The sequence below is a fragment of the Molothrus ater genome, chromosome 24 (assembly GCF_012460135.2).
Source record: "Molothrus ater isolate BHLD 08-10-18 breed brown headed cowbird chromosome 24, BPBGC_Mater_1.1, whole genome shotgun sequence".
Lineage (NCBI taxonomy): Eukaryota > Metazoa > Chordata > Aves > Passeriformes > Icteridae > Molothrus > Molothrus ater.
Genome location: NC_050501.2, coordinates 2749825 through 2773923, shown reverse-complemented (window position 1 = coordinate 2773923; position 24099 = coordinate 2749825). Strand labels below are relative to the sequence as shown.

The 24099-nt window shown below is 49.5% G+C and overlaps 2 protein-coding genes and 1 non-coding gene across 3 annotated transcripts; 1 reads left to right on the top strand and 2 right to left on the bottom strand.

The window, feature by feature from the left end:
• The first annotated feature begins 321 nt into the window (after positions 1-321).
• SMPDL3B (sphingomyelin phosphodiesterase acid like 3B) lies at positions 322-9554 on the top strand. Its single transcript, XM_036396958.2, has 7 exons — positions 322-614; positions 2004-2101; positions 3059-3202; positions 3733-3905; positions 4051-4231; positions 4819-4952; positions 5953-9554. The coding sequence occupies exons 1-7, from the start codon at positions 322-324 to the stop codon at positions 6334-6336; spliced, it is 1407 nt and encodes a 468-aa protein (XP_036252851.1). The 3' UTR covers positions 6337-9554.
• On the bottom strand, positions 9478-23866 carry PPP1R8 (protein phosphatase 1 regulatory subunit 8). Its single transcript, XM_036396957.1, has 7 exons — positions 23766-23866; positions 16438-16498; positions 13992-14145; positions 13186-13406; positions 12259-12403; positions 11878-11942; positions 9478-10032 (listed from the first exon to the last, which is right to left on the bottom strand). The coding sequence occupies exons 1-7, from the start codon at positions 23819-23821 to the stop codon at positions 9679-9681; spliced, it is 1056 nt and encodes a 351-aa protein (XP_036252850.1). The 5' UTR covers positions 23822-23866; the 3' UTR covers positions 9478-9678.
• LOC118695637 (small Cajal body-specific RNA 1) lies at positions 14595-14757 on the bottom strand. Its single transcript, XR_004981555.1, has one exon. It is a non-coding gene; the product is annotated as a small Cajal body-specific RNA 1 (non-coding RNA).
• Positions 23867-24099: the final 233 nt, after the last annotated feature.

The window sequence follows — 24099 nt, the reverse complement described above, 5'->3', positions numbered from 1 at the left end:
GCCATTTTGAGAGCGGGCACTGCCCGGCCTGGCATAGATGAAGGGGCGGGGCCCAGGGGCGGGGCCGAGCACAGGTGAGGGCCGGGCCCAGGTGAGGTGGGTGGTGTCTGCCATGCAGCACAAGGGCCGCTTTGCCGGCCGGCAGCCAATCGCGTCCCTCCGCCTTCCAGCTCTGTCCAATAGGAGAAGGCCGCGAGGAAGCCGCCGTCGCCATTTTGAGAGCGGGCGCTGCCAGGCCTGGCATTCATGAGGGGGCGGGGTCCAGGGGCGGGGCCGAGCACAGGTGAGGGCCGAGCACAGGTGAGGGCGGCGGTCTCAGCCATGCAGCCCCCGGGCCAGCTCGTGGTGTTGCTCTGGCTGTGCCTGCTGGCCGTGCCTCTGCCCGGTGCGAGCGGCGGCTCCGGGCGGTTCTGGCACCTCACGGACCTGCACTGGGACCCCGGGTACGAGGCGGCGGCGGCAGCGGGCCGGCCGTGCCCCTCGGGCGGCGGTCGGGCTGGGCCCGCCGGACCCTGGGGCAGCTACGTGTGCGATTCGCCCTGGACCCTGCTCCGCTCGGCGGCTCAGGCCATGCGGGCCCGCCTGGCCGCGCCCGACTTCGTGCTCTGGACCGGGTAAGAGGGGCCGGGCCCGCCTGAGGGACACCGGGGCTGGGCGGGACAAGGGCGATGCAGCCCGTACGGGCTCGTGGTGCGTGTGGCAGGGCTCTTTCCATGGGCTTTGGAAAGGAGAGGGCAGAATGTGCCTTGTAATGCAAAACGGGTTTGGAGGAAAGCACAGCCCCAGCGAGGGCGCTCAACACTGGCAAGACGCTTGTGGAGTGAGGTGACAAAAGGATCACAACTCACTGTCCGTCCTCTGTGCCTTCTGTGTGATCCCACAGTGAGTCCGAGTACCTGGAATGCCCAGGGGAAGGAGCTGTGGGCTGTGTGTCCGTGCATCCAGCCCTGCCGGTCAGAGCAGTGGGAACAGAGCACTCTAAACCAGCTTGCAGCAGTTGTGGCTGTGATGAGGCACCTGGAGACCTGGCTCAGGAAGGGACAGTCCTGCTTTAGGAGTCAGAGGAGCCTCCCCAGTGGAGGATGTTCTCTCCTGGTGTGGTTTCCAGGGGTGTTCCCTGTGCTATGGGAGGCCTCAATAGTACTTACAGATGGTAAAAGCTTTATTTTGCATGGTGATTGTGTATATAATCCTTCTTCTGATAGTGCAGCCCCAACTTGCTGTAACCTCCAGTTCCAGTTTGCAGGGCTGTTGCCTGTCCCATGTTTTCATTTTCTGTCCCTGTAGATGCCTGTTCCTACTTAAATGCAGTTATTGGTGCTTGTGACCTTATGTTGAGTTTTCTTTTTCCCTCAAGCAATTTTCCCCAGTCCCCTGACATGATTTTGAATGTTCTCCTTTCTCTCCTGTGGACAGCTCAGCATCATCCACAAATGCCATAAGCATGTTAATGTAAACACAGACATGGAGCAGCCTTAGATTGCTGCCTTAGAGGGGCATTTCCTTGTTTCATAGGTTCATAGCTGTGTAAACAGCTCTGCTTTGCTATTGCAGATCAGATGCCCTCAGATTGCAAAGTGCTGACCCTTGCAGTGTTCCCAGGTGCCTGTGACACACCCCAAAGCAGGGTGCACAGGGGTTTTAAGGTGAAGTGAATCCTGGAATCAAAGAGTGTCCTGAGCCTGGAAGGGACCCACAAGGATCATGGATTACCAACTCCTGGCCTGCACAGACACCCCAACAATCCCACCCTGTGCATCCCTGGGAGTGTTGTCTGAACACTCAAGTTTGGAGTGAATCTCATTTTTTCCTGTGAGCAATTTCTTGAAACTCCCTCAGCATCTTGGCCAGGCAACATAGCACTGACTTCTGCACCCAAAAGCTTAAACTTTCTCTTCTAGCTGGCACAGAGAGGAGTTGGCAAATTTCTCTGCCTTGCTCACTGCTGTAAGCACAGGCCCTGTTAGTCCCAGACAGTGACTGTGCTGCTTCTCTTTTTGTAGAGATGACACTCCCCATGTCCCCAATGAGCAGCTCGGAGAAGAAAAGGTTCTGCACATAATAGCAAATCTGACCTCTCTGATAAAAGAGACTTTTCCAGGTAGGATTTGAGGGGATGAGAAGGGGAAAGGGGCATAGAGACTCATGGGAAGGGTTAACCAGGATGGAGAAAGGGCAGAATTGGGATGGGGAAGGGCACAGAAGGGACTTGTTTGATGGCTTCAATTCTGCTGAGCCATACTGCATTGATGCACACTCATGTTTCTGTCAAAAAGAAAGGTTTCTGTCATTAGTGATGAAGGCAGAAAAGGCTGCAGGACACCCTCAGACAGAACCTGTGTCAGCAGGGGCCAAGGAGCCTTACTGCTGGTGACAGCTCAGTCACTTGGCTGTGGGTGGCTTGTCCCAAGGGCGGCTCAGAGCCCTGTGGTGGCCCTGGGCAGAGGGGTGGCTGGCCTTGGCAAAGCTCTTCCCAAGGCTGGGAGTGCCTCAGGGAGCTCAGAGGGCCCCTGCAGCCCTGACCTCCCTGCCCTGAGCCTGTGCAGCCCTGACCTCCCTGCCCTGAGCCTGTGCAGCCCTGACCTCCCTGCCCTGAGCCTGTGCAGCCCTGACCTCCCTGCCCTGTGCCTCTGCAGCCCTGACCTCCCTGCCCTGAGCCTGTGCAGCCCTGACCTCCCTCCCCTGTGCAGCCCTGACCTCCCTGCCCTGAGCCTCTGCAGCCCTGACCTCCCTGCCCTGAGCCTCTGCAGCCCTGACCTCCCTGCCCTGAGCCTGTGCAGCCCTGACCTCCCTGCCCTGTGTCTGTGCAGCCCTGACCTCCCTGCCCTGTGCCTGTGCAGCCCTGACCTCCCTGCCCTGAGCCTGTGCAGCCCTGACCTCCCTGCCCTGAGCCTGTGCAGCCCTGACCTCCCTGCCCTGTGCCTGTGCAGCCCTGACCTCCCTCCCTTGAGCCTGTGCAGCCCTGACCTCCCTCCCCTGTGCCTCTGCAGCCCTGACCTCCCTCCCTTGAGCCTGTGCAGCCCTGACCTCCCCTGTGCCTCCTTGGCTCTGCCCCCAGGTACCAAGGTCTATGCAGCCATGGGCAATCATGACTTCCACCCCAAGAATCAGTTTCCTGGGAAGGAGCACAGGATCTACAACCAAACAGCAGAGCTGTGGCGGCCCTGGCTGAGTGATGCCTCCCTTCCTCTCTTCAGAGCAGGTCTGGCACGTGTTTAGAGCATGCTGGGGATATGAGGAGGGGTAGGAGAATACCATGAACAATTTTCCTTGCTTCTATGCTCAGAGCAGCAGTATTCATAGAGGATTTGCAGAGGTAAGGTCCAATTTAGTGCTGATTTCTGTCTTGGAGCTTTGCTTGCAAGAGAAGAAATTATTTTATACTTTAGTCTCTTCTCTCCATTGTCAAGTTGGAAAGAATGCAGAGTGGTGACCTGCAGAGGGAGGAAAAATATCTTTAAAGGTGGGAGCTGGTGCTGGGGCTCTCCAGAGCTGCCCAGCTCCTGGTGCTGCCCATTGCACCCATTCAGGTCTCCCCTCACTGGCGAGAGACCCACAGGGAGGAGTCACTCCAAGTGCACATCCAGAATGCTCAGGGCACTGTCCCAGGCAGTGACCCTGCTGTGGCTGCTGCTAAGGAGAGCAGAGAGAGGTGGGAACAAAGGGATCTGGGATCACAGCCACCAGTGTGAGCAGATCTGCAGCTCCTCCTCTGTTGGTTTCATTTTTAAGGAGCTTTCTACAGTGAGAAGCTGCCTGGCCCAGGGATGAGGGGGCGGATGGTTGTCCTCAACACCAACCTCTACTATGACCAGAATGATGAGACAGCTGCTGAGGAGGATCCTGGGGGGCAGTTCCAGTGGCTGGAAGAAACACTGACCAACGCCTCTAGAGCAGATGAAATGGTATTAAAAGGACTGAGTCAACAACCTGGGCTTCTCCCCAGCCTGGAAGCTCTTCCTGCTCTGCTCCCTCTGGGTGCAGCTGCAGCTGGCTGGTGCTCCATGGCTGGTGTGGGCTCTGAGCTCAGGGCAGCTCTTGCTTCTGTAGGTTTACATTGTGGGCCACGTCCCTCCGGGCTTCTTTGAGAAGAAACGGGGCAAGGCCTGGTTCCGGAGGGGCTTCAACGAGCGCTACCTGGGGATTGTGCAGAGGCACCACGGGGTGATCGCTGCCCAGTTCTTTGGGCACCATCACACTGACAGCTTTCGTGTGTTCTACAGCCACACAGGTACCTGCTCTGGTCACCCAAGCGCCTGTGTGACAGCCCTGACAGCTCTCAGAATCACTGTCCATGAGAGTTTGTAGTGGCTGTTAGCTGAAAGCCACTAAAAGAAGCCAGGAAAAACATCTGACATGCTTTGGGCAACAAGAGGCAACAGTGTTCTCATCTCTGCCCCCGTCTGTAGCCTCTGCCCTCCTTCCTATTCACCCTCAGATATTGTTGTTTCCCCTCTATGCCTGTTCCCCCTTCTTGCCTGTTCTCTCTTGAGGGGTTTGGGCATTGCTGAGGGAGCAGTGCTGAATCTGTGTGTGTGTGTGGGTGCTCTGGGTGAACACCTTTGCAGAGTGTGGTTCCCTGGCCACCCTCACTGCGAGTCTTTGCCAGCACTGGAGAGCCCATTGCTGGCTGCAGCAGCCCTGTGCTCAGTCCCCAGTGTTGTTCCATGTGTTCATCTTTGTGTGTGGGGTGGTTCAGGGAGCTGGGGACAAAGGTGCTGTGAGCAGTGCAATCTGCTCCAGGTGCTCACTGTGATGGGGACAGGGTGTGGGACAAGCCATGGTCTCCATCACAACTTGCTTTGCATTTTTGTGAAGGTGCTCCAATCAATGTCATGTTCCTGGCCCCTGGAGTGACTCCCTGGAAAACAACATTACCTGGAGTGAGCAATGGAGCCAACAACCCTGCCATTCGTGTGATTGACTATGATCAGGACACCCTGCAGGTCTTGGTAGGGGACCCCTGTGTGCACCACACTGCAGCTCCAGAACAACTTTAATTCCCCCTGCAGTCAGAACAGGCTTTTCAGGATTTCTCAGTGCACAGAGGCTGAGTGGCTGTGTGGGAGAGGACTCTGACCCAGGATATTTCAGCCTTGTGTCTGGCACAAAGATTTAGTTGGAGCATCAGTGAGTCAAAGCATGGCCTTGGCAGCCAGTGCATCCTGCTGGGGTGAGTTCCCCCGGGCAGGTCAGACAGTTTTTATGGTGCTGTTCATGTCCTTAGTGAGTTTCATTTGACACTTGCTTTGCTCCTCAGATAATATGGATCACAGAACTACTCTTTGAGTAATAACAGACTTGTCAGACTCCCTCCAAAACATTTAAACCATCTCAAAAGTTATTTGTGTCCCTCTGAATTGAGGTGAATTGTAGGGGCAGCTTCTGTTTCCCATCTCTTGTTTGCCAAGAGGTGGAGGATGGGTGCTTATGCTCTCCTTTGTAGTGGATGAAGATCTCTATAGTTGCTCTGTTTACATGTTTATAGCAGAGAAGTGAATGCTAAGGTACACTGTGCATGTCTGGGGAGTCAGTGAAGCAGAGAGAAAAAGGGCAAGAGACTGAGAACAGCTGTGAAAAACTTGATTCTTCAGTTTGTTCACAGCTGAGAAGATAACTGCTCATAACACTCGCGTAGCCCTTGCTTCTGCTGCTGGGCAGTGTTGATAGTAACTGACAGATGTCTGAACAGGCCAGGCTCAAAGCTTCTGATGTTTGGAGGTCCAAGTCAAGCAGAGCAAAGCCACCCTGTTTCTTTCAGCCCTTAGGGAACAGGCTCTGTCTGGAGTGGCTCTGGAGGGTCTCACCTGAGGTGTCCCCAGGTGCCCATCTGGGTAGGAAGCCCCATCGAGGGCAGCTGGGCCCTTGAGTGGGGGCCAAGGCTGACCCAGTGTCTCACCCAGGGCCAGTCTTGTCCTGATGTCTCCCCAGTTCTGTTTTTCTCTCCCTCAGGATATGGTGACTTATTACTTGAACCTTACTCGTGCCAACACGATGGCCTCAGCAGAGTTCCCAGACTGGGAGGAAGAGTACAGGCTGACAGAAGCCTTCCAGGTCCCTGATGGCTCTGCAGGCTCCATGCAGACAGTGCTGGAGAGGATCTCCAAGGACCCCCACTACTTGCAGCTGTACTATGAGTTTAACTCTGCCAGGTACGACCTGGAGCTGTGCCAGCAGGAATGCCGTGTGGATCACCTGTGTGCCATCAGGGAAATCGATTTTACAAAGTATGATGAGTGTGTGAAAACCAACAGCTCTGCCTCTGCTGCCAGCAGTGTTTGGCTTTTGGTTTTCTGCATGTTCTTAGGATTTCTCCATCCTCAGCAAGTGCTGTGATGGCCAAGAGCAAGAGAAAAGGAGGGCACGAGATCACACGACACTGCATGGAAATTGGTGATTTTGGCTTTGAGAACTTGCCTGGAAAACAGGACAAAATTGTCAATGTTTACTAAAAGCCTGTGATGCTGATTTGAAGTTTTCTAGAGATGTGTGAAGAGCAATGTTTTTGAGAGCCCTGTTGTGCCAAAGTGACTGCAGCAAGGAGTGGCTCCCTCTGCTAGGACTGCTGGGGCAGCCTCGCAAGTCAGATGAAGACCAGGCCTCCCTGTGGACATGAACTGGCAAGGGCTGAGAGCAGGGAGCTGCCACGTGTTCCAGAGGTTGCTGCCAGCATTCCTTATTTTGGCACACACTTTTGCAAGTCTGCACAGCTGGTGACTGAGGAAGTGTTGCTGTGGTGGCTCTGTTCCACAGCAGCCTGTGGCTGGTGAGCACAGCGAGGTGGCCTGGGGTGACAGCCCAGGGCAGGCTGCAGATCAGTGACAGGGGATGGTGCCTCAGCCTGTCAGAGGAGCAGGCTGAGCAATGAGAGAGCAGAGCTGGGCTCTGGAGTACAACTTACAAAGAGGATTATGCCAGAACCAGATAAAACTCGACTTGGACAACAACAGCAGCCACTGTTCAAAATCCACTGCCAAGTGTCACTTGTGTACCAAAGTGCAGCACGAGGAGCAGAGCAGGTCACAAGCAAAGCAGCTGGGGCAGCTTTAGGAGCTGCAGCCTGAGGCAGCCCAAGGCCAAGGCCTGCAGGGAAAAGGGCACTTTGCCATGGCAGGATCCTCCCCTGAGCCACAGCACCACAGGCAGGCTCAGCTGTACCAGTGCACACTGGAACGAACACACTACACTCTCCAACCTGGCAAAATCTGCATTTAATTTACAACATAGTAAAGGTTACAGGTAAAAAGCTCAACAGAAGTGTGAAAAGGCCTATTACATATTACACAAGTGTACAAATGTCTGTACAAAGCCCCTCGATGTTCCTGTCCCCTCGTGGCCAGCTGTGGCCCCTAAGCTCTGAAATAATAAGAGCTGGTTCAGAGTCTGAGAGGAGAAGAGCTTTAAAAAACGAGCAGTGAAGTTTCCCTTGTCAAGAAAAATCTTGCAAAGAGCCACTTGCAAAAAAAATCCCCAAAACCCCCCAACCCACCCCTCTTCCCCCCAAAATAAAACAAAACAAAACAAAAAAAAACAAAAGAAAAAGAAGGAAACCTGCTCAACTTTTGTTTGTCCTGACTATTCTTACTCTAAAGAGTTGCCTTCAGAAAGCAACTGGCTGGGAAATGAAAATCTTAGACTAAAGAGGAAGATTCTGAGTTATTGTGGGAGCACTGGGAAGCAGAACAAATGCCCAACAGCTGAACCATCAATGGCAACTTAAACACAGAGCAGCACAGCTGGATCATGGAGCAGGTGCTGAATGCACACAAGGAACAGTCTGAGCTGGATGAGATGGTGTGGGAGGGAACAGAGCAGTCTCTAAAGCCATGGCTCTTGTGAGCTGGGCAGCTGCTCACAAGATAGAAGCAATCACTGCAGAGCAGAACTCACAGATTTTGGGGCATCTGTCTGAAATGGGTCTGGTGCATCCAGCATCCCATCTCCCTGATCCAGCACCATCCCAGCTCCCTGGAGCACAGCCCTGATCCAGCACCATCCCATTTCCCTGGAGCACAGCACTGATCCATCACCATCCCATTTCCCTGGAGCACAGCACTGATCCAGCACCATCCCATTTCCCTGGAGCAGAGCACTGATCCATCACCATCCCATTTCCCTGGAGCACAGCACTGATCCATCACCATCCCATTTCCCTGGAGCAGAGCACTGATCCAGCACCATCCCATTTCCCTGGAACACAGCACTGATCCAGCACCACCCCAGCTCCCTGGAGCACAGCACTGATCCAGCACCATCCCATTTCCCTGATCCAGCACCATCCCATTTCCCTGGAGCACAGCACTGATCCAGCACCATCCCATTTCCCTGATCCAGCACCATCCCATTTCCCTGGAACACAGCACTGATCCAGCACCATCCCATTTCCCTGGAGCACAGCCCTGTCCCAACAACCTGGCACCACCTCCCCAGACAGCTGCAGTCCTGCACACAGTGAACAGCCAGGTCCATGCTCTCATTTCAGTGCACATTTCCTGGATCCCCCAAACAAACAGCACAGGAATGTGACTTGTAGCTGAACTGCATTAGAGTGTGTACAAAAATCCAGAATAAATGTAAGAATAATAAAGCTCTGGCCTTACCTTGCATAAAGTACAGCCACAATATGTATGAGTATGTGAATCATTTTCAAATATAAACCCAAGGAACTAAAGGGCTTGAGCAACAACCCAAGTCCACTGAGAATTCCTATTCTGGCTCTCAGCAGCACTCAATTCTCACCTGCAGTTCCCAGCAGCTAAAATATTAGTGTGTGGGGAACATGTCAGTCCTCCCAGCTTTTTGTCTTGATGAATCTCATAGACTCTAAACTTAAAAGTTCCATTTGCAAATTAAAATGAAACTATTTAAGTTACAGGGGCCACCAAGTCTAAAAAAACTCCACTGTGTTAACTTCACCCTGAGTTATCCAGGGGAATCACCATGGCACAGTGCAGCCAGTGCCTGATCCTGTTGGATTCCCTGACTGTTTGCACCCTGCATCCATCCCACAGCCCCCATTCTGCAGCACTGGAACAAAGCTAAGGAACCCAGCTGCTTCCCTGCTGATCCATCTCAACTCATGGCTCATGGGATGATCTAGTGTTTTATGTGGAAATCAAAACAAGCTGTAGCCAAACTAAAAAATAATAATAAAAAAGACAATAATGCCCCACATTGGTGGGGTTTTGAAAATATAAAAAATAAAAACTGACCTACATTCTGCAAGTTTTACAACTCCTTCCAATGGGATTTTGCAAGGCTTGGCCCCACAAACATTTCCTCTTGACAAAGCTGCCCTGCTGTGAGAAAGTCCAGCAGGAGCAGTGTCAGCACAGCGAGCCCAGCACTGAAATACACGGACCTGCAGGGTCATGCCATAAGTGATAATGAAATTGTGTGACTGCCCCTTGGACTTGTGGATCCAAACTCAGCACAAAGAGCTCTGGGACTGTGTGGCTAAGAAAAGGCTTGTAGGGGTTTTGGTTCAAAAGGAGACGGGAGCTGTATTTTCTTTTTTTTTATAACAGACATATAAAAACATTTGAAGACAGATCTTTAAAGGATATTTCACTCCTCCAATCTTGGTATTACATGTGTTAGGACACTGAAATTTTAAAAAGACGATACCAGACATGAAAAGTTTCTGGAGTTGTGACTCCTACCCTCCCTCAGCCCAGCTCAGATCAGCAGGGACGGGGTCGGCTTCTTGCCCGGCCAGGCCTCCTTGGCGTATTTCTTCTTCTTGGGTTCATTCACAGCTTCGGGGTTGAAGACGGCGGGGTTGGGAGCTGGGTTCATGTTCACTGTGGAGGGCACGACTGGAGTCAAGTCCACATCGGGGGCGAGGTTGGGGTAGGGCATGGGCAGCCCCCCGATGAGCGCGGTGCCGTGGACGCTGTGGGGCTGCGAGCCGGCCTCGCTGTGGGTGGGGGGCAGCCCCCCATAGAGGCCCCCACTGTAGGGGAAGCTCTGCATGCGCCGCGACGCCGACTCGTCCGTGGGCAGCGAGGCCGCGTTCTCCAGGCGCTTCTTCTGCGGGCAGGAGGAGTCAGAGAGTTACTCACAGTGCATGGAACCAACAACCTGCCTCAACCGGGTGCCAAGACCGTTCTCTCTTGTGCTGGGATTCCAGAGTTTACCCCAGAACCTCGGGTCCCTGCCCTGATAATTCCCTCCCAGGTGTGTCAGTCACCTCTCCTTTCCCCTCCCAGCACTGTCTGGCACTCCTGGCATTCCAGAAGGGCCTCGAGTGATTGGCAGATCCAAAGGATGCCCTCTACCCCTGGGGGGCATTGGGCCATCCAGGTGTCCTTTGTCCCTTTGTCCCTCCCCTCCTGTCCCTGCTTGGTGCCTCCCTGCCCCTTCCCTGCCCCTCTCCCCGGGGTTAAAGGAGCAGCAACCACGGGCTCAGGGAGTTCTGTTGGAGCTGGTGCTGCATTCAGAGGCCTGAGGGCCAGAATAAAGCTCTGGATCCAAACCCTCCATCAGAACCGACTCCTTTCCTTCACCATCCCCTTAAAGCTTCTCTGCCAGAGGGAAACCCCAGGAGCAGCCCCTGTTATGGGGGGAAGCTCCATCCCAGCACCACCAGACCTCCTGCAGGCCTGGACTTGTCTGCAGTGCCAGCTGCAGCACCCAGCCAGCCAAAAGTGTCTGTGGGGTGAAACACCACACACCCAGCCAGCCAAAAGTGTCTGTGGGGTGAAACACCACACACCCAGCCAGCCAAAAGTGTCTGTGGGGTGAAACACCACACACCCAGCAGCCAAAAGTGTTTCTGGGGTGAAACACCACAGTGCTGCTGTTTGGTTCAGCAGCAAGGCCAGACAAGCTCAGACACATCCAATCTGGCTCTATTGGTAATATTCCAATAGTTTTCCCCAAGAGGCACCTAAATCTGCCACATACAAAGTGCCCACAGACCATGTCCCAGTCTTTGTCCTACAAGGTTTCCTCTGGGATCCCTTGAAAACCACAACAATAAACTCTTAAAGGTGCACAGTGCAGGAAGGGAGACAAAAGCTGACACTCAGGTGTAACTTAGATGAAGTGTGAGCACCTCTTCACCTCCTTTACACTCCTGCCAATCTTGAGCTCATCCTGAACAAAGACTGAGTGGGTCACAGACTGTCCTGGGTTGGACCAGACCCACAGGGCTCACTGAGTCCAGCTCCTGGCCCTGCACATGACACCCCAAGTCCCACCCTGTGCCTGAGAGCATTGTAACACAAACATTCCCTCCCCTACAGAAAGAAACTGCAACTTTTAGATCACTTGGGTAATTTTGCTCCTGATCATTGGAATCTTCTCCTGCAGTCTGGGTTTATGGAACATTTTCCTTCTCTACATGATGTTATTTAGTCTATACCAGCAACAAGTGAAATTGCTGTTACACAGTGGCTTAGCTGCTCTGAAGCTCTGCAGATCTTTCTTTTTCCTTGCATACTCCAATTAAATAGAACACTGGCAACACTCTCACCTTGGAGCAAAGCCCAAGCCTGCTTGTTCTAGTACAAAAATGTATGAAACATCAAAGTATTTAAATAAACAAATTCTCATTTTTCCCTTCTATTTTCCACATTTCCCACAGTTTTATCTGACTAATGCACTAGATTTCTAGAAAGTGTTTCTTCATGGGAGGAAAAAAATATCACCATTGATCCCATGTGTTATTAAAGAAAAAAGCCAAAGCTGGGTTCAAAGGGAAATGCTCAAATTTGCTAAAAAAGACAACTGTGAAACACAGACATCACTTCTGCCTAGCAATGAAACACCTCCCATGTGGGAGCACTCTTGTTTCTAAGATGCAATTCATAAATCATAAAGTGAGTTCATCAATGTGATGTGCTAATGAGAAAGTCAGGAGTCACCCCATACCTTAACAGGGACCACTGCTGTCTGTACCATGTTCCTGAACCGCCCCACAGATGGGTCCACGTCCTCTGCAAAGAAAAACAGGGATGACTGTGAGCACAACCTGTGAGCACAACCTGTGATTCCTTCAGTGAGCACAACCTGTGAGCCCAACCAGAAATGCCTTAATGAGCACAACCTGTGATTCCTTCAGTGAGCACATGGGAAAAACAACCTCTGTGGGGTAATGTAGGAATGTGCCCCCTGTTGATGGAGTGACCAAATTATTCTTTGTCTCCTTAAAAAGGAAAAAAGCCCAGAAGTTTCTCTCCTCAATTTAGTAAAAAGACACCTCATAGGACCTAAGAGACTTCACCTCAAACCTAACAACAGCAAGCTCCTTACCTGGATTGATGATCTCATCATCATCACTGAACGTCACTCTGGAGTTCTTCCGCTTTCGCTTTGGCCTCTGGATGTCCAAGTTCCCCTCCTCAATGGTCAGTGTGGAGATCCTTTTGTTGTGGGCTGTATTAAATTCTGTCAGATTCTGCAGAAAATTTACAAACAAATGAAGTCTGACTTAATCACATGACTGTGCAAACCAGAAGACCACAGGACATTGTTTAGTTTCAACTTCAGTGTCAGATTTATGGACCTGATGATCTTAAAAGTCTTTTCCAACCTAAATGATCCCATGACTAAGCAAACAAACAGGGAATGCTGTCCTTGCTGGAAATGCCATCAAGGCAGTGTGCCATCATACTTGTGGTGTTTGTGAGGGTCCCCAGGACGAGGTGAGAGGTGAGAATCTGACTCCAAGTTCTCAGAAGGCTGATATTATATTATATTATATTATATTATATTATATTATATTATATTATATTATATTATATTATATTATATTATATTATATTATATTATATTATATTATATTATATTATATTATATTATATTATACTATATTATATTATACTATATTATATCATACTATATTATATCATACTATATTATATCATACTATACTATATTATATCATATCATATATCATACTATACTATATTATATTATATTATGCTATACTGAAACTATACTAAAGAAAAAGATACATCAGAAGGCTTGACAAGAATGAATAATAAAAACTCATGACTTGTCAGAGCCTCAACACAGCTGGACCATGATTAGCCATTAAATTAAACCAATTCACATGCAGGATAAACAATCTCCAAATCACATTCCAAAGCAGCAAAACAGGGAGAAGCTGAAGCTTCCCAAGTGAAGAAATCCCAGCAAAGGGATTTTTCAGAAAACATCACAGTGACATCTACTCACATCCAGCTCTGTCTCCTCCTCTGGCAGCCCCAGCAAACCCTTGAGCTCCTCATCCTCACCACCCATCTTCTCATCCCCCTTCACCGCCGAGGGCAGTGTCTGTGGCTTCTCTCGCAGGGTGTAGGCGCGCGTGGAGGCGCCGAAGGAAACCGTGGAGTCGATGGGGATCTGCTGGGGCTTGTGAGCTTCCAAACGGATGTGGCCCAAGAATGTGCCATGTGCTGAGGACATCAAAATGCAAAATAGGCTGTTCAGCTTGGGATCATGGTATTCCAGTTCAAGACTGAGAATCTCAGACATTGTTCCAAGGTACAAGGCCCTGAGGTACTGCCGAAAGCATCGGCTATGCGGATCACCATCTCACAAACTGCTGTAACACACACCAGAAGTCCTCAGAAAATCACTGGAAATAAACTACAAACACCTTTTACTTTCTGTATTCCTGCAGGTCCCAATGAACTGTCTGGACAGTGCAAAAAAACACCTGACAGGTTTTAGACCTTGGGAAATCACCCTCAGAAGAAAGGATTCACTAAAATTGTGATGGGAAGGTGAAGACACTTTCCTCATCTCCTTTGGCCTCTTACAAGTTAGAAATGTTTGAAACACCCACTGAGGCAGCTGTTGGCTGACTGGAGCAAACACTCCTTTGCCCTAACCCTTGTCTTTCCCTACGATGCAAATTCAAATTATATCCATTTGCCCTCAGTGCAGACAACAATGGAAAGGGAAAAAGTGTCTCAGATTCAGAATGTTTAAGCACTGAAGTACAGCTCTTCTGTCTGGTTAAATGCCACACTACTTACTGCTGTTCAGATCTATGAGGAAAACCCTCTTGAGATGTTTGTGATAGACCAAGGCAGCATGGACCCGAGAGCAAGACTGGTGGTCAATGGTAAAATCACACAGATCAGGATTTCTCCCAAAGAGATAGTATTTCTTCTCATCAATGATGAGTTTCTGAGGTAGAACATCAAACAGAGAAGCATATTAGATTCCTAGAATCTTTTGGAACTTCCTGAAAAAAATTCAAGAATATGAATAAACATAGCAAATTCAAGACAAAGCATCAACAGCTCATCAATATTTCAGTTTAGTCTGGCACTGTTAAAATACATAAACTCAAGTCTGCTCCACAAACACTGATCAGCTCTGCAAGCAGTTACCTCACAATTTCAATTACGATAAAAACTGATCAAACCATTTCTCATTCTTGCCCACAACAGAAACCAAAAGCATCCAAAAGGAAGTTTTCATTTGCACCTGTTACACACAAACAATACTGCCCTGACTGGGGAACACCAACAAGAGATTTTGCAAAGACACAAATTCCTGGAAGTTACTGCAACAAATCATCAACAGAGAAGACAACTGTACTGCCTTTAATTCAAGACAACGTTTCTAAAATGTTCTGTGCCTCTGAGCTATAACCCAGTGTCTTTCTTCACACACTGAGCTTAAACACTGCATGGCTTGTTTTGCTGTTGCACTTTGCAGACCCAGCAATCACAGGGTGCCCTCAGGCCTCTGCAGAGCCTGGGACACTGATGGCTCGGTGAGTATCAAGTGCTCAACAACGCCCAGGACTAACAATGCTCCTCCTCGGTTACTGCTGCCTACCAGAAAAGACAGAAGTGAAAAACTCTCTGCCACCTGTATTGAACAGGGAAACACAAGGATCACATCCAAGTGCTGTTTGGCTACAGGATCTTGCAAGAATATTTCAATTAGTGGCAATGGTACCTACCAGCAGCAGTTTTCCCTTTTAGACAGAAAAGAGAAGGAGCTGAGGAAAACATGTGAGGGAAAACAACATGGAAACAGCAAGGGCAGTGGAGAAGGAGGGGGAGGAGGTGCTCCAGGTGCTGGAGCTGAGATTCCTCTGCAGGCTGTGGTGAGACCATGGTGAAACAGCTGTGCCTGCAATCCATGAATCCATGGGGGAGGCAGAGATCCACCCACAGGGAATGGGGATCCATGGGGGATGCAGAGATCCACCCACAGCCCTTGGGGATCCATGGGGGAGGCAGAGATCCACCCACAGCCTGTAGGGATCCATGGGGGATGCAGAGATCCACCCACAGCCATGGGGATCCATGGGGGATGCAGAGATCCACCCACAGCCATGGGGATCCACCCACAGCCCCTGGGAAAGGGCTCACACTGGAGCAGGTGGATGCCAGGGAAAGCTGTGACCCAGTGCAGACACAAATGGACAGGGAAGGCCTTTTGCTTCCAAAGTAGAGCAGCCCAGCCTTAAAAGCCTGCACCCCATGGATGAGTGACCCTCACCACAGCAGTTTTGGGAAGAGTTTTTGCCCCTGGGAGGGATCCCATGGCACAGCAGAGAAAAGACTCCTCTCCCTGAGCAAAGAGAAGATCCCAAGTGATGAACTGACCAAAACCCTCACAGCTGAGGGAAAAAAAAGGTGTTTTAAAGGCTTATTTTACTTCTTGTGTCCTCCTCTGACTCTGTTAATAATACATTCACTTTATACCTTTAAATTTGAATCTGTTTTGCCTTTAGAGTGTTTTTTTTTCTCCCAATCCTTATCTCAACTCATGAGTCCTTCATTAATTTTTTCCCTCTCCTCTGTCCAACTGTAGCAGGATAAATGAATGACTTTTGTGGGTGCCTGGCATTTGTATCAAACCACTACACCCAGACCCATTTCTGTTTCAGTCAGCTTCAAGTTAGGAGTCTCTCCACACTGAAATACATTCACTGGTTTGGGTTCTCTCTGTCAACAATGGGAAAGAGACTTTTCTTTATTTATTACTTTCAGTGTGATGCAAGATAAAATATGAAACAGAGAATGAGGTGGTGCTGTAATAAAAATAACTTGCTGTATCTGTGCTGATCATAACACTGCTCACAGATCCTGAATGTGGGAGGAAAACTCAAATCAAACTGTATTTCATGCTGTAGGACAGAGCAGCACTCTTGCAAAATACAGGATGCCTGCTTAATCTGACTGTAATGCAAAATAAAAAAATAAACTGACCAGACAGGTTTGTCAAACAAGCAGCACAAAGGGAAGAGGTTTAACTGATGGGAGCCCTGCATGGCACAAGGCTGCCTTGCACAGGCAAGGGAAAAGTCACTTCATTCATTGTTTTAGAGAAAAAAACCAAACTGATTTGAAGATAATGAATACATGAGAGAAAGGAAATATTTATGAATAAGTGTGGAAAATGATGGGGAATGTTCTGCTGCTGATACACCAAATCCATCAAACCCTAATTCCATACCTCAATGAGTTTGTCTCCTTTGACTACATCCAGATGTAAGCCAGGTGGTGGTTTCCCTGCCCTGGAAAATAAAGAAAGGAAAAATATAGTATTAAAACATTTAATAAAAATGTTATTAGCGCTGCTTGAGTTACAGACCAAACCTACACAAATGTAAGCAGAAGTATTTTGGGGAAAAGATGAAAATCCCATAATTTTCTTTTCCTCCCTGCAGATTCCTTCTGACAACACAAAACCCAAGAGTTCTTTATGGTAAGAGTGTAGGTAACAGGACATGAAGTATCTCAAGCTTTAGGTGAAAACCATCTGATTTACACAATAAACAGAGCAAATCCTGAGAGCAAACAGTGTGAGACCAACAACCAGAGATGGGGGCAGGCTGAAGAGCTCTGTTTACTCACATCACCCTCAAAATGGCAATCTCTACCCCTGGCTGCTGAGAGGAACAGAAACTTCTGCCACCTTTCTCCTCTAGGACAGTGATGGCAAAATATTTGCATATATTTGTGGGCTCTGCACACACCTGTAGCATTATAAACACTGGGCAATAGCCAGAGCCCCTCCATTCACCTGTGAGCACAACACAGGGAGCACAGGACAGGCTGCAGCCCTAGAGGGCCCCCTGCCCTCTGTGCACAGTGCACACCAAGGGCAGCCCCCCTGCTCCTGCTCAGCTCCTGGAGCAGACTCACCTGTCTGCAGCAGCATTCCCACCTGGGCAGGGCAGCACAGAGGCCTGAGGGACTCAGCAGATCACAGCAAGGGGTGAACTCATGGGGGCAGCAGGAACATATTGGGCACCTACAATGCTCAAAGCCAGGATGCTGCCGGGGCACCTGCAGCACACAGGATCCCTCAGCTCTTGGCACCAAAGGATCTTTTCCTGCTCAGATATCTCAGGATGTGCATCTCTAGGACCTCCTCACAGGTAACATCTCAGCTTTCCAGGCAGCAGCAGTGACCCAGTTCCTGGCTGCACTGCTGCCCTGCTGAGGAACTCTGCAGAGATCATGTTCCCATTCTGCTCAGGGCAGGGAGCCCAGGGAACAGTGACAATGGCAGGGATGCTCTCAGGGTGGCTGGAGAAGAAAGAAAGGTCACTGGTAGCTGAAGTTGTTTGAAGGGGTTAAATACAGATGTTCACATTTCTGAGGTGTGCCTTACATTTATTGGTTTTTCTGTGTTGCAAGGTCAGCTCTCCTCAATAATTTCATGTAAGAACACAGCCTCCTGTTATTTCTACTTCATTTCTCTCCTAGACATTTTCCTTTCTTGTTTCCAATCCATTACACCAGCCTGCCCAGATCTCTCTGGCCCTTTCTGAATTGACCACTTGGGACTTTCACAGGTTTTCTTGTCAGGCCCTTCTCAAAGGCTGTGGATATACCACCCTAACAAGGACATGGTTAATGGTGACTCCTATTGTTTTGGATGAACAAACAGCAGCAGCCAAAGCAGAGGATGCTAAACTTCAGCACAAGTGGTGACTTCAGCAGTGAAATGGGATTATGGTGGTGTGGGGGACAGGCCAGCAAGCAGAAATGCTCCCAGAGGTGGGACACAGTCTGTGTCATGAGCTGGAGTCCCCCAGCACAGCCAGGGAAGCTCCTCCCTGGTACTGCTCAAGAAAGTTCCAGCCAGGCTCCCCCTGAGCACTGCTGTCTGCTCCTGTGCTCCCTGCAGATCTCAGTGCTCAGCTTTCACTGGAACACACACAGGCTCCTTTCATGGATTCCTGTCCACTTAGAGTTCCCTCTTTCTGCCTCTGAGCACTTGTTTTCCCCCCTTCCTCTGAAATTGCCAAGTTCTGGTTACTCTGCAACCCAACTTTTGGTAATTTTCACACAGCAGCCTTACTCTGATCAAACATCAGCTACTTCCCCAATTTCCTTTTCTTTCCAAATAGATAAACCTTTCAACAAATTCATTCTACAAATCTACTTCTTACTCAGTCTGGCCCCTGCTTTTGCTTTCCCTGATCTGTTCCTGGATACTCAGTGGTCAGCCTGTCCTAGCACATTTCAGCAACTTCCTCCCTGAAGCAGTCAGGTCACAGGAGAGCCCCAGGAGCTCCAGCACAGCTGAATCCTCTCTGATGCTCATGTTCTGCTACATTCCAGCTCTGCTTTTTCATTGCCCCCTCTACTTTTAGTTTCATCCTTGCTCTTATTTTTACTTTGCCTCTACCCTCAACTTTATTTTCCACAGATAAGCCAAGCTCAGCAGTATTGCAAGGCAGTGCCTTCAGCTGTGAATTAAAGTGCTAGAAAAATCTACCTATTCTCTGGCTTCTTTTGGACTGCAGAGAATCCTTTGTAGGCAGTATTTCCCCCATCTACCTATTCCTGCCAAACACTGAACACAGGAAGGTTGTAAATACTGATTATGATACCATGAAAACAAATTCACAGAAGTAATTTTTGATAGGAAACTCCTTTGGAACATTTTAAGTCAATGTCACAGTTCAGGCTGCCCAAGTTAGATACCTGAAAAGCCTTTTAATGAAAAGAAGTAGAAAGATTGCTCAGTTTTACATTAAAAACTAATTGGCTCCAGAGCCACCAAAGATCAGAAGTAATGCCTGGATTTGGAAGTATCAGTCACCCTTCACATGTTCTGCCCCATCAAATCTCACATCTCATAAACCAAAGAGTAGAACACGAAAGGAAATCTCTTGCACAAATCCCCTGGAAGAAAGTTTGTTAGAAAGCTGGACTTATGCTGGGACAGGAGAGCAGTTTTTTCCCATTTTATGTCCCATGTTAAAAAAGTCCTTTTCCATTAAACAAATTCCACTATGTGCTAAAATATCCACTAAACTAATTTTCCTGCTCTGAAGGATGAAGAATTACTTGAGGTCAGCAGCTTGTCCTCTCTGCAGAACACAAAGAGCCCTTAGCACTGCCCAAGGCCAACGCTCTGCTATCACAACTTGGCTCCAGCACAAGTGCTTGTGTTTGAAAATGAGAAAAAAGCAATTTCTTCTGTACCTTGCAGATGGTGCATCACAGTCCCCAGTGCCTCCCCAGGGCAGCATCCTGCACGTGACCTGAAAATAAGACCTGCAAATGCACTGATGTGGTGGGCACTAGCTGAGTGAGTCTGACTGAGACCCAGCATGCCCTGACTGCCTCCTGAATCCTGAAACTCCTGGGAGGCAGTGCCAGGATTGAGGAGAATGGACAGGGAATGAACAGAGCTGCCTGGCAAGGAGAACAGGAGCATTCCCAGCCTGGGATTTGCCACACGTGGATTTGTTGGCCTTACAGAAGACATCAACTGCTTACAACGATCAGCAGTTAAATATTCACAAGGGACACCACTGAACAAACCAGGTTCCAGCACAGGTTTTTAAAAGATTTAAATACCTACAAGCAAAGAAATCTTTCTTCTGTACTAGAAACAGAAAATTGTGTTTCTTTGCTTTCTCCACCTCACGCTCCAAAGGCCAGGCCGTGTCTCTGTAACAAAGATAAAGCATTTTGGAAAAGAAGGACAAGGCCATTTACACTTTGGAATGTGCCAAGTAAGAGAACTGAGGTTTTACAAATCAGGATCTCTTCCACAGTGCAGATTCAATGCTGACAGGCCAGCAGGGTTCTAATGTCTATATCCAGCTGAAACTCAGCAGCCTGACTGATGTAAATCACTACAAGAAATTTGGAATTGTTGCTATTAAGGACATAGACAGGACAGCCATAATTCTATTGTGTTAGTTTAAAATTAGGTCAATTATTTGGGTTCCTAAATGTGACTCAGAACCTAAATTTAGCCACTTCCTAAAAATCTTGGCCTCTGTGACTCATGTACACACTTTCATGTCCAGCTTCAAGGACAGGGTGGAATGTGCAGAACTCTGGAGCTCATATTCTCCAGAAATCTGTGTAAAAGCATCACCAGGAATAGCCAGTTCTTGGCCAAAGAAACTAAAGAGAAACAATTGCTGCTTTCAAACAATTTCTTATGTATGTCCATTCCAGGACAAACCTGACATCCCCACTACTGAGGAGTCAAAGAGAATAAAGAAAGAGTCACAATTCCAAATACAAGTTACACTAGGACAAAAGGACAGGCAGGCAGTATCCACTAAACATCTGATCCCTTCAAAACCATACACCAGATAACCTGTCCCTCAGAGAAACCACTTTTACCACCTAAAGCCAGCTCAGAGGGTTTGCAAAAGTCTTAATCAAACTAAGATGTCTAATTGTTATCTAAAGACATTTTCTGATCTCATGGAATGGGTAAATATTAACCACAGGAAGTATTGGCACCCTCTTTGTGCCAACTGTAAATGCACAGCCCAAATCTTGGCTGACATGTACAGAGGAGTTACAGCACATGCAGAAACATGTTCTGGCATCAGCAAGGTGGCAACCACTGGTTTTCATCTGTCTTAAGTTTAGCTGCTGGAAACACAAGGAAAGAAAGAATAAATGTTGTATGGATTATGAAGAGGCTAGCTATAACAGCACAAAAACTAAATCAGAGCCACAACTTAAACCAGATGAAAACTGGGAATTTCAGTGCAGAAGTCTTTTCTGGAAATGGGGTACTCAGATACTATCCAAATTATGGAAGAAGAGGTAAAATGATAGAGGCAAACCTCAAAAGCATGGGCAAAGAAAAAAGCTACTCCTTTTGATTATATCTAAGATGTATTTCTCATATGATTGGTGCCCACAGGCCCCAGCCAGCTTTCCTTAGAAGCAGGAACATAAATAGGTAAAGACTGTGATTTTAATAGAGGTTAAGGAGACTGAAGATAATTCACTACAGAAGAATCTGGTTCTGACTGTGAAAACTCTCTGCAACTCCATGCTCTTGGTCACCCAAAGCTCTTGGGATGAAGCCCTCCCATGCTGCCTGCACAGGAGACTTTTTGGGGCTTGTGTAAGACCAGGCTTCCTGCAGGGTATCTTTACATCCTCTTAAACCAGAACTTTGAATAACAGCACTATTGCTCCAATCCTGCTCCTGCAAACCACCTCCAGTCTGGAGAATCCTACCTGGGAAAGGCCCAGACTGGTTCCACATCACACCTGGGCACTCTTTGCCTGGCTCTGAAAGGAACAAATCCTTTAAAACCATGAGCTGGAAGATCAGCAGATGTCAGCAGAAGGCATCCAGAGCTTTAGCATGAAATAGACTCTACAGAAAAATAACCAGGAATAAATAAATGCACCTGGCAGGAGAGCTCCTCACTTCCAGCATGGTTATCAGCAGCCAGCATCAGCCAACACTTCCCATTTTGGGTTCACTGCTCAGAACACAAACACTGTGACTGGAAGCTCTCCAGGCTGCCTTCCTGCTGGCTCACTTTTTTATTTTTCCTTTTTTTGGGTTTCAAAAGCAGCATTAAGGAAAAACACAAAGCTTTCACTGGTTTTAGCTGCCAAGTCTGCATGTGCCAATTGGAAAAAATCAAATTGTGTCAGGCACTCCTTTACTTCACAGCTACAGACACACAAAAAATGGTCCCTACAACCATTACAATGTGCAAACATACAACAGAGTCCAAGAGAAAATAAAAAGTTTCCTTACAATGTACAATGAAAGAGTCCAGACAGGAACTTTGCTGTAAGCAAGAACTATTTTGGAATATGATTGTAAAAGGACATTCAGCTTGCAATAAGTGAATTACAAAAAATCTTTAAAATGTGAGAAGAGAACAGGACCTGGCACCCAAACATGACCCCCTGGCCCCTGGGACTGGATCATCTCCCAGATCCCACCTCACTTCTCATCCAGCACAACAGATTGTGCTTCAGAACCAAGCCAGGGTAGGGACACAGGGAAACTCTCTCTGTCAGACCCTGCTAAAGGCACAAACCAGGTACCTGAAGAGGCCCTCACAGTTAGAGGTGTTACAGTTCTCTCCTCCAGGTGGGATTTCTTTTGGAATTCTTCTGCAATACCATGCAAGCCACTGAGACTGAGCATTTTACAATTGTGTTTCCCCAGCTCCTCCATCTACAGCTTTCAAAGGTGCAAGTCATTCCAATTTACATGGAATATAAAGCATATTGTGGTCACTGTTGTACAAAAACACTAGGGGGAAAAAAACGGATGATACTTCAAATTTCAAGTTGAATATCCAGAATAATTTTTGGCTTTATCTGGTTTATTGTGTCATCACCTCATGGAACACCATCCTGTCTCATGTAGATGTTTATTATTGTGTATGTTCAGCACAAATAAGACCCTAAAATACATGAGGAATTCTCTTCCATGAGAAGGTGAAATGGCTTTACCAACTACAGCAGGCACTTAAAAACCAGCTCTAAATTACAACACATGAGCACTGTCACAAAGTGTCTACAACACAGCTGGGTGAGCAGGACAGCCTGGGCTGGGCCACACAGCTCCAGCTCTCAGGTGCTTGTGTGATTTAAAATACCACAGTGCTCATCCCAGTGCTCTGGTACCCATCCCAGTGCCCATTCCAGTGCTCCTGTGCCTATCCTGGTACCCATCCCAGTGCTCCTGTACCCATCCTGGTACCCATCCCAGTGCTCCTGTACCCATCCTGGTACCCATCCCAGTGCCCATTCCAGTGCTCCTGTACCTATCCTGCTACCAATCCTGGTACCCATCCCATCCCAGTGCCCATCCCAGTGCTCCTGTACCTATCCTGGTACCCATCCTGGTACCCATCCCAGTGCCCATCCCAGTGCCCAGGTACCCATCCCAGTGCCCATTCCAGTGCTCCTGTACCTATCCTATCCCAGTGCCCCTATACCCATCCTGGTACCCATCCCAGTGCTCCTGTACCCATCCCAGTGCTCCTCTGCCCATCCCATCCCATCCTGGTATCCATCCCATCGCATCCCTGTACCCATCCCAGTGCTCCCGCACCCAAAGAAGGCAGGAGAGCCAAGATCTCTCCAGCGATGATCCAAACACAGAACAAACGAACAAGGGCACCTCGATGCCAGGCTCTGCTCCCGGCATTTTCAGGGCTCCCTTCCACCGCGGGCTCTGCCACCTCTAACCCAGCCCAGGGATGGTCGCGATGCTGTTTCTGCAGCACTCAGCCCTGACTTCTGAACTCAGGCTAATAAAAACCCCAGCCTATTTCCAGCTGACAGATTTCCCGTACCGGACACACGCCCTGAGCAGGATATTTAATTCCTACCACAGCACGGATTCTGTCTGAGCTCTGAGGAAAAGCCTCGGCACCCCAGGGAGGCCCCGGGCCCCCCGCGGCGCTGTCGATGGCGGCACCCTCGGGCCGCGCCCGGAGCCCGCCGGCCCGGGCAGCGCTGTGCGGGCCCGGGGAGCGCAGCCCCGCGCCCCTCCCGCCCCCGGGCCGCGCGGCCGCTCACCAGCTCGGGCACTCGAACAGGGACCCGCCGCCCGCCGGGGCCGCGCTCGCCGCCATCTTGGCTCTGCCCCATTCAGCCGCCGCGGGGCACCATGGGAGCGCGGAGCGACGCGCGCCGATCCCGGCCTGCCCCGCGCGCCGCCGGAGGGGCGGAGTCTGGGCGGGGCGTAACCGTGCCACGCCCCTCGGGGGCGGGGCCAACCCCCTCACGGCACCGGACCCGGCGCGGGAGCTGCGGCAGCGCCGGTACCGACCCTGGAACGTGGGGACAGACCGGGTACTGACCCTCGTTCTCGGGGACAGACCCGGTACCGACCCTGGAACGCGGGGACAGC

Bases quoted from the DNA above. Each gene is read 5' to 3' on its own strand.
- SMPDL3B (XM_036396958.2), top strand. From the start codon at position 322: ATGCAGCCCCCGGGCCAGCTCGTGGTGTTGCTCTGGCTGTGCCTGCTG. The intron at 615-2,003 runs GTAAGAGGGGCC...CTCTTTTTGTAG, and splicing joins GACTTCGTGCTCTGGACCGG to AGATGACACTCCCCATGTCC. The intron at 3,203-3,732 runs GTCTGGCACGTG...TTCATTTTTAAG, and splicing joins CCTTCCTCTCTTCAGAGCAG to GAGCTTTCTACAGTGAGAAG.
- PPP1R8 (XM_036396957.1), bottom strand. From the start codon at position 23,821: ATGGCGGCGAGCGCGGCCCCGGCGGGCGGCGGGTCCCTGTTCGAGTGC. The intron at 14,146-16,437 runs GTATGGAATTAG...GTTCTACCTCAG, and splicing joins AAGGAGACAAACTCATTGAG to AAACTCATCATTGATGAGAA. The intron at 11,943-12,258 runs GTAAGGAGCTTG...TTTTCTTTGCAG, and splicing joins TGATGAGATCATCAATCCAG to AGGACGTGGACCCATCTGTG.